This window comes from Tinamus guttatus, unplaced genomic scaffold, assembly GCF_059628265.1.
Source record: "Tinamus guttatus ecotype Peru unplaced genomic scaffold, ASM5962826v1 Tinamus_guttatus_pri_ptg000327l, whole genome shotgun sequence".
Lineage (NCBI taxonomy): Eukaryota > Metazoa > Chordata > Aves > Tinamiformes > Tinamidae > Tinamus > Tinamus guttatus.
In genome coordinates this window covers 5,596,115-5,612,782 of record NW_028288861.1, presented here as the reverse complement: position 1 = coordinate 5,612,782, position 16,668 = coordinate 5,596,115, and the positions used below count along the sequence as shown (strand labels likewise).

Below are 16,668 nucleotides of genomic sequence, written 5' to 3'. Positions count from 1 at the left end.
ACGGAACTGGAATACTGCTGAGTGACTGCTACAAATCCTGAGTCCTTTCATACATCACAGAATATTGAGTGAAGATTGTCACCTGTCCCAACCCAAGTACAAATGTAAAAAACAATCAGTCTCTAGGATCACTGCACCTCGGAAGCATGCAGAAATATATTTTCTCATTAGTAGTCAAAATTCAATAATTATAATTTTTTTTCCTTTAGAAAGGAAATTTTGATCACATCAGTAGAAAGACTTCTTGACCTTGCTTTTAAAAGGCCAAGTACTTTCTCAAATTCTGAGGGATTTTTACCCATCTCTATTGTGCTGGGACAGAATGGAAAATATATTTATGACAAACTTGTATGTTTCCTACCAATATGTTTTTTTTTCTCCCAATTATTCCACAGCTGTTTATTTTACTAAGTGACTATATATAGAATATTCACCCATCTCCACAAAAATACATTACAATGCAATGTAAAAGAGACACCAAAATACTCTAATTTGAATAATATGAATGTTAATTCAGGAAAATTCTTTTTCCTTGTTTTAATTCTTTTTCCTTGTTTTAATAGGAAAGATGAACATAAAGAAGCTAAATTGTCATAATCATTCCTCCCAGACATTACTCTTAAAACAATTGAAAAACCCTGCAGATACCAGAAAGCAAATGGTTTGATTGCTGATGTTTTCAGACTGCCTTGCTTAGCATCAGAAAGAGTTAACAATTGCAATGAAAATACCTTATCAAAATCTTATTTTTAACATCAAATGCCAGAAATTATTAAGTAACACGAAAAGCTTTCCACCTTCAAATGTTAAACCAATGAGGCTGTATTTTATTGCACTGAGAATCTGTGCGATTCATTTTACCCAGTGAATCCCTTCTGCATAAAGGCTTTCAGTGTTTCAGCCTCAATGGCTGGTAAAATATGTTCAAAAGAATAAATAAGGGGAACATGATTCTCATGTAAAATGACATTCTGGATTCCTTCACTTCTCTCGACAGAGCGCTATATCCAATAGAGCCTATAAGATAAAGCTGCTGGCAGTATTTAAACATACTGCAAAAGAATAAGCAAATGAATGCGATCAGTAACAGCAAGTTAATTTCAAGTTAAAAAAAATCAGCAAACCATCACTATAGACTGCATTTGGACTGACTACAAAGTGACAGCCAGCGGCTTCTTCTGCAGATTTCTAATGCTGGAAATTCTGATGGCATTTACTAGCATAACCTTTCAACTCTGAGCACATCAATAGAAGCAGACAGTGGTTTGAAATATGATTCCTTGCAGATAGCATATCCTCATTCATCTGGCTGTGGTGCTCTGTGCTCCATTGCACAAACAGCGGCTCACCCACTTCTGAGAGGACACTAATAAAAAAGGCATCAATTTTCAGCTCTAGTACTACTGTGATCTCTTTATATGTTCGACATCCAACATTAAATTAAAATGCTGTTATAAATCCTACTTTCTGAATCTGGAATGAGTGTTGGGTTTTTGTCGCATGAGACTGCAGCAAATCTTGTCAAAAGCAAGGAAGCACGTCTTGTTCACTCAGAATTAATGTTGTGGATGAAAGGAGGAGGTAAAAGAGGTTGAATATGGTGAACTGTGGGTGTCAAAGGCAGTGGTAAAGCAGCCTTGGGGTACCAAACAGAGCATAACATTTGCAGCTTTCAATAGGTTCCTAATCAGTAATTATAATTAACATTTACAAACTGCATGCGAAACACAATTTTTGGATTATTTAAAGAACTCTAAAAAAAATCCTACAAATATTTAAACAGCTTTATACTTCACAATTTGGGTAATATATTCCTCTGTGCTAGACAAAAGCAATTTTGCAATAACCAAATAACATGGGCAAAGTATTTTGGATCACTTCAAGACCATACAGTGAAGGTTGTTACAGGGTGGCTATGCAAAATTATGCATATTGGTGTTGATGTTCAGGACTTGTGTCAGCTTGTCATTTGCACTTGAGTTGTCTTCAAAGTTCTTGGGTGGGGATATAGATTTAAAAAAATAGAATTACATTAAAAAAATATTAGACACTGTGCGAAACACTCTGACAATGGCAAAAGCTTTTCCTATGGAAAAACAAAGCACAGAGCAGCGGGTGTAGGAAAGAGAGCAGACAGGATATTTCTGTTATGTAGAAGACTGCTGTATGTTTTAGAGCCTTTCAGCTGTGTCTGATAACCTCTAATGGCAGGTATCCGTTCTCCTTTAAGAGCTAAACTAAGCTACACTGAAAAAGCAATAATGGCTTCAGCAAAGATACTGTGTCTATAGATATTTTCCCTTGTTCAGTTCATTCATAATTATAAAGAAAAGCAACGAGCTTGCCTTTTTTGGGGGTGGGGGAGTGCCTTGAAGAGTAGTTCAATATCTGGATCGAACAGAGGAACTTTTTCCCCCTAAGGATCCTGCCTGAAGAAACCTTGACATGCACAAAGTCAGAACCTAGACAAAGTTGCCCTGGTGAGAACGATAAGGTCACCCGTGGGATTGCTGAGATTATCTCTGTCAAGCACTTGGACAGCATGCAGTCAAATGATGCATCATGCAGTCATTTTCAGGGGGGAAAAATCAATTTCTTCACCAGGTCGCTATTTGCTTTTCAAAGTGCCCTTGTAGGCCTTCACCACCAAGCATTTATCAATTTAAATGTTGTAAATTGATAATGTGCCACCGTGCCTTGTACTGTTTCTGAATTATTTTGATACTTATATTTTCTTACTGTTCTCAAAATCCTCAGAGCCACTCTATTTGAAAAGAGGCTCCTCCCTTGCGCACCTCTTCTTTTAATGTAAAAGCAAATGAACTTTCTTATGCTGAACATACACACACAAAAAAACCCCAAAACATATATACTTCTTTAAAAAACACATCACCACAGAGATTTTCTCCAGGCTTTTATTTTGTAATTTTTAAATGGGTCAAAACACTCCAAGTTTATTAGTACTAGCGCACCAATCTACGTAGCAGACTAGTCCAGCTAGTACTATTTAATTATAGAGTATTTTTAAAAAGCTTGCTTCTTGTTTTTTAGTTGCCCGGCTTTGCTGCACAAATGCATTTTGTATGTGAAGCTCAAGGCTTGGGGCTTTTGTTGTTGCATTTTTGCTTGTTTTCTTTTGATTTAGATAATGGTACAGTGGTAAAATAAGGTAGAAGTAACAGAATGAATGCAAGTGTCAACATTGCTTTATATTATTTTTTAAGGAAAAACAGTACAAAGGAACCCTTTAACCATCTAGTAGCCTCAACTTGATTTGCATTGAAAAACAGGTAGAGCATGGTAGTTGAGGTTTGTGCTTCGTAAAGCAAAGGAAACACATCGCAGTTGCAAAGCATCCTTAACCTCCAGTGATTTATTGGCCCTCAGCCAAGTTATCAGGGGAATCTAATTCTTCTTTATTATTCAAATAAACCACATTTGGCACCATGGTTCCTTTTCAGAATAGCTTCACAAATAGACTGAGTACTGTCATTTATTTGACCTTGTACTTGTGTGCTGTAGCTGTAATTTTATTTGCCATTCCATAGAACAAATGCACAGAAAGCCAAAACACGAAGACACATAATACTATTAGAAACACAGTGCACATGTAATATACCTCTTTTTACCTGCTTTCTTTTAAAAAGAGAAAAACTTAAGCAAAAATTTATTCCTTTTTTTTTTTTTTTCCTCACCTCTATTACCTCTTATTGTGTCCACAGCTGCACTGCTCCCTTTTCCTGAGCTTTCTTTGAACAGGCCAATTTGCAAACCTGCTCTGTGCCCTGGCCAGCTAGAAGCGACGGCAGGAAAATTCTTACTCTGGGGTGTGGATTTCACAGCAGGAAAAGAGAAGGAAAGTAGTGCATAATATCCGGCCCAAACACCACTTTTAACATGAGATGGGTAAGACCTTAGTATGAGATGGGTAAGAGAAGCTCCCAATATTTTCTACTGTCCTGCAACCTTGCAAAGCTTTTAATTTTATGATTTGTTCTATACGGATTTGTCTCCCCAGTTGTTGTTATTTTTGTTTCAGTGCCTAAGTCTCAAAAAAAACTATGCATAAGAACTGAAAGTAGCAAGCATTTATATTGGCTTCCCAGTGCTTTTCAGCGCTCAGATGTGGAGACCAATTTTAGGCATTCACTTTTGAAACGTTACCTGTTTCTTAAAGGACCTGGCTATTTTAAAGAGATTCCTATCAGCCCAATATCAAAAATTACCTGCTAGCTTGAAAACGCCAGCAGGAGGATGGAGACGAGGACACCGAACCACTCTGCACCGCCGCAGAGGTGCGGCGCACCCGCGCAAAAAGCGGTATTTGCTGCACCAGCACAAGGCTGAACCCCACCAGCACAGGCCAGTTTTTTACATCAGTACATCCATCCAAGAGAAGAAATTCTGGCTGTTCTGCATGTTTCTCAGCAAGCCTGGGTTTTCTAACAACTGCTACAGTTCCTACAATGACTGAATACTGCATGTTGGAGCAATTGAGTCTCCCCTAGTGTAACTGAGCTATGGCAATTTATACAGACTGATGGTAAAAACGGGAGATTTTGACCCATTTCTTTGGCCTTTCTTCGCTCTCTTCTTTCGCTCCTTTTTAAAGCTGGATCTTTCTGTCTATTTTAAACACGCATTTGTATTCCCTGAAACTGCTCTGGTTCCAGTTCCACTGTGAACAGCTCTGGAAGAGCACCCTAAAATCCATATCTTCCAAAATAACTTGAAGTTCCTGGTAATAAAACATACATATTTATGGGTGTCTCCAAATGCAAGGTACATACATTGTAATGTCAAAAGAGTATTTATTGTATTTTTTATTGTTCAAATACTGCTAGTTTTGCCATGAGTAACTTTATTATCATCATGGCCAGACTACCTCCAGAGACATTTGTTTCATCAGATTTCTTTACCATTATCCTTGCAGCTATCTCAGAAAATCAGCATCCATTTGTTTTGTACCACTGGCTCTCAAAGTTCAGAAAAGAGAAAAATTGGGTCCAGTGAAAAATTCTGCTTTCACCTGCTACATTTGGGTACAAAGACTATTTTCCCCTAGCTGAGAGACATAAGATTTTTTTCTTTGGCAAATACAAAATATATTGTGCATGCACACTAGTAAACAAAAGAGAAAATAAATGAGGATGAAGTCTCCGAGAAGTCATTTCACTACCAAGTAAGACCCTGAAGCCACCAATGGAAGAAGATTAGTCAAATAAAAATGCTTGTAATGTACATCCTGGGCTTTTGAACTTGCAAACCCCCTAGAATTCCCGTTCTAAATAAATATATAGTTTGGGAGTATCAGGGTAGGCACCTATCAGTGTTTACCTGCAGGTTTTACCTGTACTGCAAGAAATGCAATGCCGCATGTATCACATACCACTCTTGCAGAAATTCAGATTTCATGAGCTTTTTAGAATTGTTACCAGTGGAAAGAGTAGCATTTCCATGTATATTTTGGGAAATAGCTTTATGGATATCTTTGCTAATGGTCTCTGTAACAAATAACACTTTGGATACTAACACAGTGCCAGGAGCTGCAGCATTCCTTTTGTCATTGCTAGAGACCAGCCATATAACAATACATAAACAAATACAAACTCAAAATACAAAAAATCTCCATAAAGACGGAAGAACAGTAAGAATCAGAGATGTTTTAGCAGATCTCAGCAGATTTCACCTATAACTATATTAAAACACATAGTTCTGGTCCTGATTTTTCATTAGTTTTTCCATCAATCACTTCTGCGGTGAATGCAAAGAGATGTTTGTACTGATACATCAAACACTGTAACATGCACAGGTAATTGTGTTATTTATCCGAACCCTTGCTCAAAACGTACGTGGGGATAAAGATGAAGTGTAAAGCCTCAGCAATACAATATAAATTCAGAGTAAGGAAAGATTTACCAACTACTACAGCTAAAGAGACAGTGCAAGAAAATGCTTTTAACAGGAGACTAGCATAGGGTTAAAGCCAAATTTTTCTTGAACAGATGATATTTCAGATGGCCACACTATTCCAGATGCATCAATTTCCTTGAAAATCCAATCCATATATGTGCATATGCTGTGCTGGCAGGAGGACTGACTGAAATGGCCAAAACCCAAGAGCTAATATTCTTTTGGCCAGAATAATGCAATTATTATTTTCCTAGCTATCAGTCTAAGCATACAGAGCCATCTGTTATGCAAAGCAAACATACACATCTCAATTACAGAAAATGCAGTTGCCTTGACAGAATTTGGATTACACCACTAACCAGGGCTGTAAAATTTGTTTTAAGCTAGTGTATAATGGATGCCTTTCAGGAGTTCCCTAATTAGCATTTACCTGCTTAAACTAATTATCCATCCTTCTTCTTTATTGGCTTATTAAACTTTGTTGGATACTATGCATAAAAAAATTAATATGAGCATAAGACAATAATAAACATTAAAGTTCTGATTCCTTACTGTATTAGCAACATAGTGGTGCACCAACTGTGAAATCTGAGATTCTTGACTCTAACTCCCAAACAGATTAAGGCAAGGATTAAAGCCTATTACAAAACCAGGGACTTTAATGAGAGACAAAAACACTGATATGAGTTAGAAACAGCTCTGTTCCCATTTCTATCATTTGGGTTGCTAAAGCCAGCACAAAATAACAATTACTGTACATATGACAGCCAAATGCTTGCAAGGTTTCTGAGGAGTTAATGAACACCTATTCTCATTCTCACCAGATAACATTTAAATTCGGTCTTTTTCTGCATCGAATGCTAGCATTTTCCACTTCATTTTTGTTTAGGGTAAAGCAAAACCGACAGTTTCCAATACTATATAGTTGCAGTATGGTTCCTGATTTAAAGCTTTCTTTCTTTTCTCCTCGGGGTTACTGCACTGGCAGTAGATGATCCTACTCTGAAAAATCATCATGCAAAATCTCACTGCCGCTTTTCTAAGTCCAAGAAGAATGAAGCCCTTTTAGCTAAATATTCTCTGAATGCAGCAGAGGTAGGAATAAACAACGACAAGCAACTTTCTGCCCACTTTTCTCCAGCCTTTTAGCCTCTGAAAAACCATTTTCAGCAATTAAATTTAAAAAATCAAATTGCTATATTTAATGAATTTGTCTTTTCATATTAGCGAACATTTGTGAAAATAGCAAAATGTGTCCTTGTTGAAACCCTCCCTGCAAGACATTTTAATGGTCTCTTTCAGTATTTCTTGACTCCAAATGACTCCCTGTCATCGTGTCAGCTCCCTGGATAATGCAGGGTACTCCATAAACATCCAGTAATAGGGCACAAGGGAAGTACTATTAGTGTGTCCCTTTCCTACCAGGTAGAGAGGTTTAAAGTTCAAAACAACTGAGAAAAGAAACTTCATTTGTTCTCAATAAATTAATAATGATCCTTCATGGCAGAAAGTTTTCAGGCCCAAGTTTATCTTATCTGAACATTCAGTGCTGATAGATATGTTTTTCAATTACTTCTCAGGATGAACCACACGCAGCTTTAAATAACTAATTCAATAATCCATGCAAAATACGGAAAACAGATTATTAGTTCCTTAAGCATGATAACCAGAAGAGTGCAATGTACACAATTACGCTCTAGAATTGAAAGTATTTACTTACTTGGGATAGACCTAAATAGATGGAAACGGTTTCCGAAATGTACAAAAATTTTCCTTCTTGATTTAGTGCAAATACAAATCCATCCAGGGACTGCAAAATAAGAAAAAAAAAGAAGAAGAAGAAGAAGAAAAAAAGTGAATAGATTGATATAAAATACTAAACTTAAGACAGAAATAGATCCAGAGTCATCACACAGCAAACAGGAAAAATAATCTGAACCTGTAGGAACGTTTTTGATTTGAATCCTTAAGACAATTCCTTTATGCTCTAGCTACATATTAACATGATTTGAGTTATCTCAAACTCAAGACCTAAACTCTAAGGTCTTTGTGTCATGCTAACATCTGCCATAAACTATATAAAATTCACCCCATCTTCATAATAGAGGAAATACAGAAAAATAAGATGTTCTTCGAATGTCTACAGGCACAAATAAATAATGAAAACAAGACATTTTCTAAACAAATGGTATGTAAGGAAACAAAATAAGAAAACTATGGAATCTAAGGAGTGAACGTGCCTTTCAAAAGAATTTCGAAATTTGCCCTTTCCAAAACTCAAAAAGAAGAAGAAAAAAAAATCTTATCAGCACTTGGACCACCATGGACCTTAGTAATTTGTTAGTTAATTGAGGATTACACGTGCACAAACACACAGGCACATACACACACACACACGTTTTCCTTTTGTGAGCGCATAAACAAAGCCAATCAGAAGATTACTGTCAAACATGTTTACAGCTTAGGTCTACAGAAATGTTATAAATTTCATCCCTTCTCTGTAGAACTCTACATCAGATTTGATTCTGACAGGTTCAACTTTTTGTATGTGGCTTCCATTGCAACTGCAAAGATCTAAATACAACCACAGAGTTTAATGCATCATTTTTGAAACATGACTTCCATTCATAAACAAAAGACTATATCCTAAACTGATACACAGAGTAAATCACAGCACATCAGGATGAAAATAAACCTCTAGGAGCAAGACCAAATCTTTTCTAGGAATAAACTGCCTTTCATTCACTGTATATAACTTTACTTTTATGCTTTTCATAAGGCTGATTATAGGCAAACAAGCATTTAGTATTGCAAAAGTGAAAATACAAAATGATAGAGATTAGTAATGCAAATACAACTTAGGAAACAAGAAACATCTCTAATTCAAGCCTTGGGGTAGAGGTATCCGTAAAGTAAAAACGTACTATTTGAGAGATCAGCATGGTTTTGGAAGAACAAGATAACAGAAATGCACACAAATTTGGAGGAACCAATGCCAAAACCACTGTGATCATTTCACTCCTTCTGAGATACGGAGCAGTCATTTTGAGGCTTTTTAATTTTTTGATTCTTTTGCTTCTTGATTAGATTCTAACATAGTGCTCATCAGAAGCTGACTTTGGCAAGTGTTCGCTCTGGTATAGTAGGTGGTGGAGCTCGTTCAAAAATCTGGGTTTTCTCAAAGGAATAAACCACACATTGGAAAACAAACCTTCGCTAAAGTTATTGCACTAAAGAAACACTCTCTAATTTATATTTATGAATTAATAAAAATGTAAATCTACATAGACTTCCTTCATGTAAAAACATTTATATTATGCAAGCCATTTATAGCCTCTTATAAATCATCATCATTGCTTTTCAAATGATTAACATCAGTTCCTTGAATTTTAACATCAATAAATGGTGGAAAATTTGGAGCAGTGAGGATCAAACTTAGAACCATACAAGGACATTCAAACCTTTACACATTTGGCCTCCCCTACTATGTTTCATTTTTTTCTGCTACTATCTACTTTCCTTGTCACAGAAAGATCAGAGAGTTAAATCTTTAAAGGTCTTGGTTTGAGTCTTCCTGATGCTCCGTTCTATGCTCCTTTGAAGAAACTTGTTTAAGCCCATGTTGGAAATGACACTGAGAACCATCACCCTGATTCCCCGGCCACCTACACAAGAGCTCGTTGGAGCGCTGTCCTACACCAGCAGCAATAATTTGCCATCCTGAATCAGAGTGACGGCCCATCTGCAGGGCTTGGGTCTCCTGGATCTGCCAGTGTGCACCTGGATGCCCAAAATACAGCTCAAAACACCAAGAATGGCTCTGCAGGCAACGCCAAGCAGTCGGGGAGGAGCTTCCTCACCTCAGCTTGTTACTACTCAGCGTGACCATGACAGCTGATACTCTTTATAATTATCTTTGTAACTAGTGTGCTCAAGTCATTTCTTTCTTCCTTTTTTTGGAATCCTCTTAGGTTTTTGGCTCAATAGTGTCTTGATGCAAGAAGTTTCACAGTTTATTTTTATATCATATAAAATGCTTATTTTCTAAGTGAGTACCATCTTATTTGGGAACTCAGACTTCTTAATAAAACAAAAGTTAGTTTTAAAAAAAAAAGAAGGATTATGCAGAAATATTTTCCTCAATGTCACTCTTGGAATTCGCTGAAATGAGTTTTACTGCAAAAAATATAATTAAATGAAGAGGTCTCGGGTAGACACAAGAGCAAAAAGACATTTGAACCTCCATGATTAAAATTTGGAGAAGACACGAGCAACATGAAAGTTAAAGTGAGAAGTGTGAGACATCTTTCACATCATGTCCTTCTTCACTTGTGATTTGTCCATGCTACCACCTACTCTGAACCTCCTCTCTAAGTGAACTGGTTTTAACCCTTTTTCCTTTAATTTCTTTCTGGGACACCATGCATTACTTTTATCTGCTAGTTTTGCAAGTAGCATTTTAGGAGCTATCATTGACAGCCTGCAAGGGCCAGTGTTATCCACAATTCCTCTGGCTTCTCACATGGCTGGTCACTTCCTGTGACACAAAATTACTACATTATCATCTGAGGCTACTAAGAGGTGGTCCCATCTCCTTTCTCAATTTCTTTTCATTCTTTTGACTGCTTTCCTTCCTTCCTGCAGTTATGCTTGAGTGTAGAAACTGACAGAATTCAGCATTTTGCTCAACAGGGAAAAATCAGAAAGTTGATTTAATCACACTTTGAAAAAGCCTGATTATTGTCTTTCGGAATAGCTAACTACATCTGCAACCAAAATGCAAAGCCATTAGAACAAAATCCCATTAAAGTAAGCCCAGGATCTAATATTAAAAAACACATACACACACAGAATAAAATCTGATAAGAAATAGACAGCTTTCAGTGCAAGGCAGTCGAACCACCAATGTGAAAGAGCTGAGATGGACCAAATACTTCTGTGCCAGTGCTGCTGTTGTTCCCTATACAGGTCAAACAGCAGTTCTGAAGGACTGCCTCATTCGTTATTCATAGGTATTATTTATGAATATTTATTATTTAAGTAATGCGTGTAGAAATTTTTCAATTTTTCATAAAGCGTCTGTCCTTCGTGCATGTCAAGAGAGCAGCAGACTCCAGACAGAGGTGGCAGGAAATGTAACAAAGGTATCGGGAGCAACCGCACGGGATACTCTTGTATACTACCTATTTACAGGCAATTTTGTATTAACGAGGAGAAACCTTTGGAACTATTATTTGCATTGCAGATGCAGAACTAACGACACTACAAATGCAAGAAAAACACTGGATTTAGTCAGCCTTCAAATCTGTCTTTTAAAATAGTGCCATAGTGTTTTTTCCAGCCAGGATTTTTGAACAGTTTCTCCACAGTTCAAAGGCAAATAGGATTTGTGTTTCAGATTTTCCACAGTTATCATCAGCTATAACGCAGAAACAGGCCTTGCAAAGGTCACCGATATTTCATAAAGTTCCATAAAATGTCCTGTTTTCACTGAAGGAGAGGCCATGAAGATCAAGGCAGAGCACCGACTGCTAGCAAAGTATCTCGGGCTCCTTTCCTTTTTATTTTTGCAGGTGAAGTGGTCTGCCATAAGCCCTGCCCTATCGCATGGAGCGGGGCTCCTTACGCAGGGTCAGCGTGACCCCCAGCTCCCACCTCGGGGCCGGTTCCATTCCCGGGAGCCCGGCAACGTCCCACTTAAGCCCTCGTGTACCGGTTATGTGCAAAATGTGATTAAAGCTGAGCTTCCCTTGGACTTTTGATTTCAGAAAGCCATTATGTATTATGCTATTTCAATCACCACAGGCTACTTTTTAATTTTTTTTTTTTTAAACTGCCCCACTGTTTTCAACAGGCGCCAATTAAGATTCCGGGGTCGAAGGGTTAATTACATCTTCTTACCCACTATGTAGAATTTTCTGATTATTAACCAAGGCTGGATTAAGATGAAAAAGAACCGACACAAATGTTAATGCTCGCCCCTCCTCGAGAAGATTTATCATAATACCATGCTGAAATCTATATGCTTTCTTCAAAGCAGCTAGGGAACAGAATCTTAGGGGAAACACTAAAATAAACGTTTTAAAGACATGCAAGTATCTGCGTTATTGAGTTTTCTTATTCCCGAAAACCGTCCTAATCTGGACAGGCAGGACTGATACAAAATTTCCTCTGTCACATACCTGAAAGTCAATGAGGGAGACACGATGGAAGGGAGACTCAGATGTGAGTCACTTGCTGCAGCACCTCTGAATAATAATGCCAATAATCATAATTTATATCCTCTGACATCAGAATAATATGAAAATGTGAGGTAGAGGATTTTAGCAAAAATACTAAGTGCTTCTTACCTATTTGTAGAAGAGTGAGGTTATTTCCTTGCAGGATATGAAGCTAACTGTACCACATTGACCGAATATGCACTAATGTATAATGCATTGTACTAAATGGATTTATGTTTGTCAGAGGAATTTTGTCCCAGCTATTTTTGCATATTCCCACCGCAGACAAATTTAATTCACTGTGGTCTTACTACAGTGTCCTTCTGGAGAATATCCTCATATTTCATACTATCCCTGAAGTCCCTAATTCCTCCTAGCGTATATTCCAATGCTGCAAAAAAACCCTGCTACCCTGACCCAAACTCCAGTTAGAGTGAAGAATTACCAGTAGGCTAGGTTATTTTAATGACAGATTATTTTAAACTAAGCCTTCACCATCTGTTCCACCCCCTAATTATGAATGCAAAAAGGACATATTTCACAATTACATCAGTAAAAAGTAAGATATACATGATTTAAATGCACGCATGTGTTCTTTGTCCAATGCAGCATGCATCTGTGATGTTTTGCTCATAATTCAGGCTCAGATCGGGAGATTCAGGAGATAGGGGCTGGGGATGGGAATGCTCCCCCTGATAAAATAGATTAATTGATACACTAAACTTTTTCCTGGCAAACAGATCATGTTAATTAGAACTTTTTTTTTTTTTTACTGTTATGATATAATGATATTATAACTGGAGCTGCACATTAATTTGAGGACAAAGACTGCCACCAATTAGACATATAGCATCCAATAACAGCAAAAATATTTCAGTCTGGTTAAAAGAGAGACAGTACGGGATGGAATTGACAGTTACCTAAGCAAACAGTTCCTCTCTTTTAGTAAATAAATCATTGCATACCAGCATAATGGTTACATGGCTATGGACTATGGACTTCTTGTGAGTTAATGACATATGGCTGGGAAAATAAAAAAAAAAACTGCAGTAAAAACAAAGATGAGGCAAGAGGACAAACTCAAAGGATGTGGTTAGAACAGGCCTTGATGCCAGCTTCCTAATTTTTTGTGTTCATGCTCTTTGCATGCTCATGCTTGTGTGGTCAGGATGCAATTTACGACAACGAGGAAGTGCCAAAAAAATAAATGTGTCAATAATAAAGAGATCTTTTTTATAGCTTGAAGTCAAAAAGCAAGAATGAAGAATTAACTTTACTTGATTCCCCTGATGGATCTCTCTCTAGACTTACAGAATTGAGGTACATTTATGTACCCAAAGCAGGAATAACTTGCAGGGGCAGCTTCACCACTTGATTAAATTAAATAAATAAAGACATTTTGTTCCAGATAAGGACTCACTGGAAGTGAAGAATATAGAGGAGAGAAGTTTCGAGGTAAGAGTAACAGCTGAAAGCTGGCAGTTGGGTTCTTAAGGTGTACTCCCAGGTTTATTCACTGATAATAGATCAGCAAATATCAGAGATGAGGCTGAGAATTGCTGAAAAAGTATAAATCTTCAAGCTGAAGGAGTTCAAGAAAAAAAAAGAGATTAAAAATTATTTTTTTTTGTATGCAGAAGCAAGAAAATATTTTTAGAGTTCTCCAGCTTGTAGATAATAATTTCTAAGCAATTTTTTTCTAGAAGACTCTATACTGCTGCCAAATTCAAAAGTATCTGGACTGCATATAGGAAAAAAGTACAATGAAAACTATCAAGATCCACTGAAAATCCAGCATCACAGTGGGGAAAAAGAAAAAGAGTATCCTTACATTACATTGTAATTCTGTTGGGAGAAAGAAATAGCAAGAGATCTACTTATGTGAAAAGAAATTCCAGGACAGCAAACTTGCACATACTTTGTACCCAGTTTATCAAAAGATAAAATATTTGGCCAAAGCTTTCATATAACATGCAGAGACAGCTTTATCACAACAAAAATAGAGGAAACAACAATGAAAATTGAAGCTTTTGGATGGTTTTACATCAGCGACAGTAAAAAATTTTCAAGGGTGAGTAGGACCCAGTAACAAGAAAGAGTGAGTTCGCTTCCTTTGGAGCAAATGGAAGATGGTAACTGAAACAGCAATCTTTTACATGGTTGCAGGTAATTTTATAGCAGTTTTAAAGGAAGAAGATGTTCAGTAAACTGTACATTCCCTCTGGGTGTATCAGTGTTTCCCAGTCTGTGGAAAACAGCAGTCATGGAGGTCTTTGAACCCCAGTGGTTCCTTGTACTACCTCCTCTGAAAGGGTCTGTGAAAGGTAACTGAGAAAAATAAGCTTACTATCAATAGACTTAAATTTTCCACACAGCATTTAAACCTCAGAGTACAATTTTTGAGATCCAAAAACACACACACAAAAAACGTTAAAAACCATGTTTCTCAATGACTAATACAATTCTTCATTGTGCATTCTTCTGCATCAACAGTTTATTACCAAAATGAAATCTGATTTACATCTCTATGTGCTATAATAACAATGTCGAAATGGCAAGTTAAAAACTTACTGGGCAAAATATTTACCCTCAGCCTTTGCTATTCTCTTCTGTGAGAGATCTCAGCGTAAAGGAAAAAGGAGAAAAAAAGGACTCCAGAGGGAGGGATTCAGATCTGTCTCACTTAATTAAAATTCAATTTTGTGGGAGTTGTGTATTAAAGCAGTAAGATTTCATCCTTAAGATGCCAGAGCATGAAGAGCTCCGAGCCTGGACTTACACAGGATTCCCAGTTTTGATGCCAGACTGTAATGCCAGTAACTGCCTGCCATCTAATACAATCAACCGTATCTATTTAGGAGGAGAGTTGCCATCCAGAGATTACATTGCATATCTCCTGCCCTGAGGAGGAGACCTGTGCAGGTCGGAGTTGAGGTTATACCTGCCTTGAGACTGCCTCTGTTTTGGGTCTACAGGATTCCACTGCCCACTGGTGTCTGCTCCTCAGTGGTAGCAACACTCATCTGCTACAACGCATTCCACCTGTACGTACACTTGTGCACAGGGAGGTACTGCCCCAAATCAAGGGCTTGATACTCTGAGACTTGGGTAGTATTTATTACCATGAGTGCCAAAGCAGAAAGAGAAGGTGACCCAGGAGTAGGAGCGATGATAAATCATGATTTTGGGCAGCATGAGGGGTTAACTCTCCAGTCCTGCACCTCGAACTTCACAGCAAGGGATTCCGGGAATCTGATTGGCCAGGAACACTGTGCAGATGGGAGCACCTAAATGAGCAAAATTTATTGCAGGAGCCATATATACTTTTTCTTTTTTTCTAAGTCTATGCAATCTGACACAATGTTAAAGTGGATAAAGGTTCGCTGGCCAAAAAAAAAAAAAAAAAAAGGTTAAAAATTATAGGGAAGAATGCGTGATACAGAGTTAATTGCACTGTTAAAATAACATCTGCACCCAGTAGGTGCTCAGGTGCTGCAGTGATTGATCCTGACAAGTGGCTTGCCGGGATTAGACCTCTAGCCCAAAAGTTACTGCATGTGTTCTCACTAGCATCACAAGATTTTATACATCCAAAACAGAAAGGCTATACTCAGGAATGAACAGGATGAGGAACTCACATTTGCCACATTTAATCTATTAGATGACTATACAGATAAGCAAAATGAACCTGAAGAGGAAACTGAGTTGAGCATTTTGCCTAGCATATCATACCAATTTTGAAAGAGGAACATGTGGAAAATACCATACAAACGAATGAACATAGAAACAACAGCAACACCGAATACTAAAATGAATCGAAAGTCAACCCAGTAACATTTCCAACTGTAGGCAGGTGGAAAAGAATAAAAGTCTGTGTTCTTATCTTCATCCTATTTCCTTATTTTTATCGCAAGGGTAAGAGCCTTGTTCTAAGCAGGTGAGATTTTCTCCAGCTGTAATTAGTCCTTGTGCTACTGAGATCTACTTTCTATAGCAATTCTTCCCTCACTTAGGGGAGTGTGGAGCAGTTCTATGGGCTTGAAGATTTGAAGATCCTCTCTGAAAATTCCTAGGATCTATATACAGCTGGACTAAATTAGAGCAGTCATTTGCTTCTCCAGTAAGATCAGCACATAAAAACCTCCAGAAATGTCAGTGTCATTTGACATCTTAGTGCTGTGACTCTCAAAACAACAAGATGGAAACCTGTGCGGTGCTATTCTGGGACCTGTTTGTTTCCAGGCTGCACAGTTAAGAACAGGGAACATGGGAGTACTGTGAATACGTGGGACTAAACAGAAGAAGAAAAAAAAAAAAAGACTTGATTTCCTGAAATGTGTTAGAAAACTCCATTAATAATAGAAGTATTTCAAAATCCCCCTGAAGCAGTTACCCCATGTTTATGCACTCCCTGAAGTAAGGTTGGTAGCGCGACGCTGTGTCACAGGACTGTGAGGTTCGAATGCTTCACTCCATTCCACTGTGGGAATGCACATTCATGCAAAAATCAATTATTCTCACAAAACCCGAGGCC

At 37.6% G+C, this 16,668-nt stretch overlaps 1 protein-coding gene across 2 annotated transcripts in view; it reads right to left on the bottom strand.

Annotated features, from left to right (window-relative positions):
• Positions 1 to 16,668, bottom strand: part of NPAS3 (neuronal PAS domain protein 3) — a 565,719-nt gene that overhangs the window by 172,256 nt on the left and 376,795 nt on the right. For both annotated transcript variants that reach the window (XM_088529242.1, XM_088529243.1), the window contains one exon: positions 7,634 to 7,723. In XM_088529242.1, coding sequence (XP_088385368.1) covers positions 7,634 to 7,723 — 90 coding nt within the window. The remainder of the gene's footprint in view (positions 1 to 7,633; positions 7,724 to 16,668) is intronic.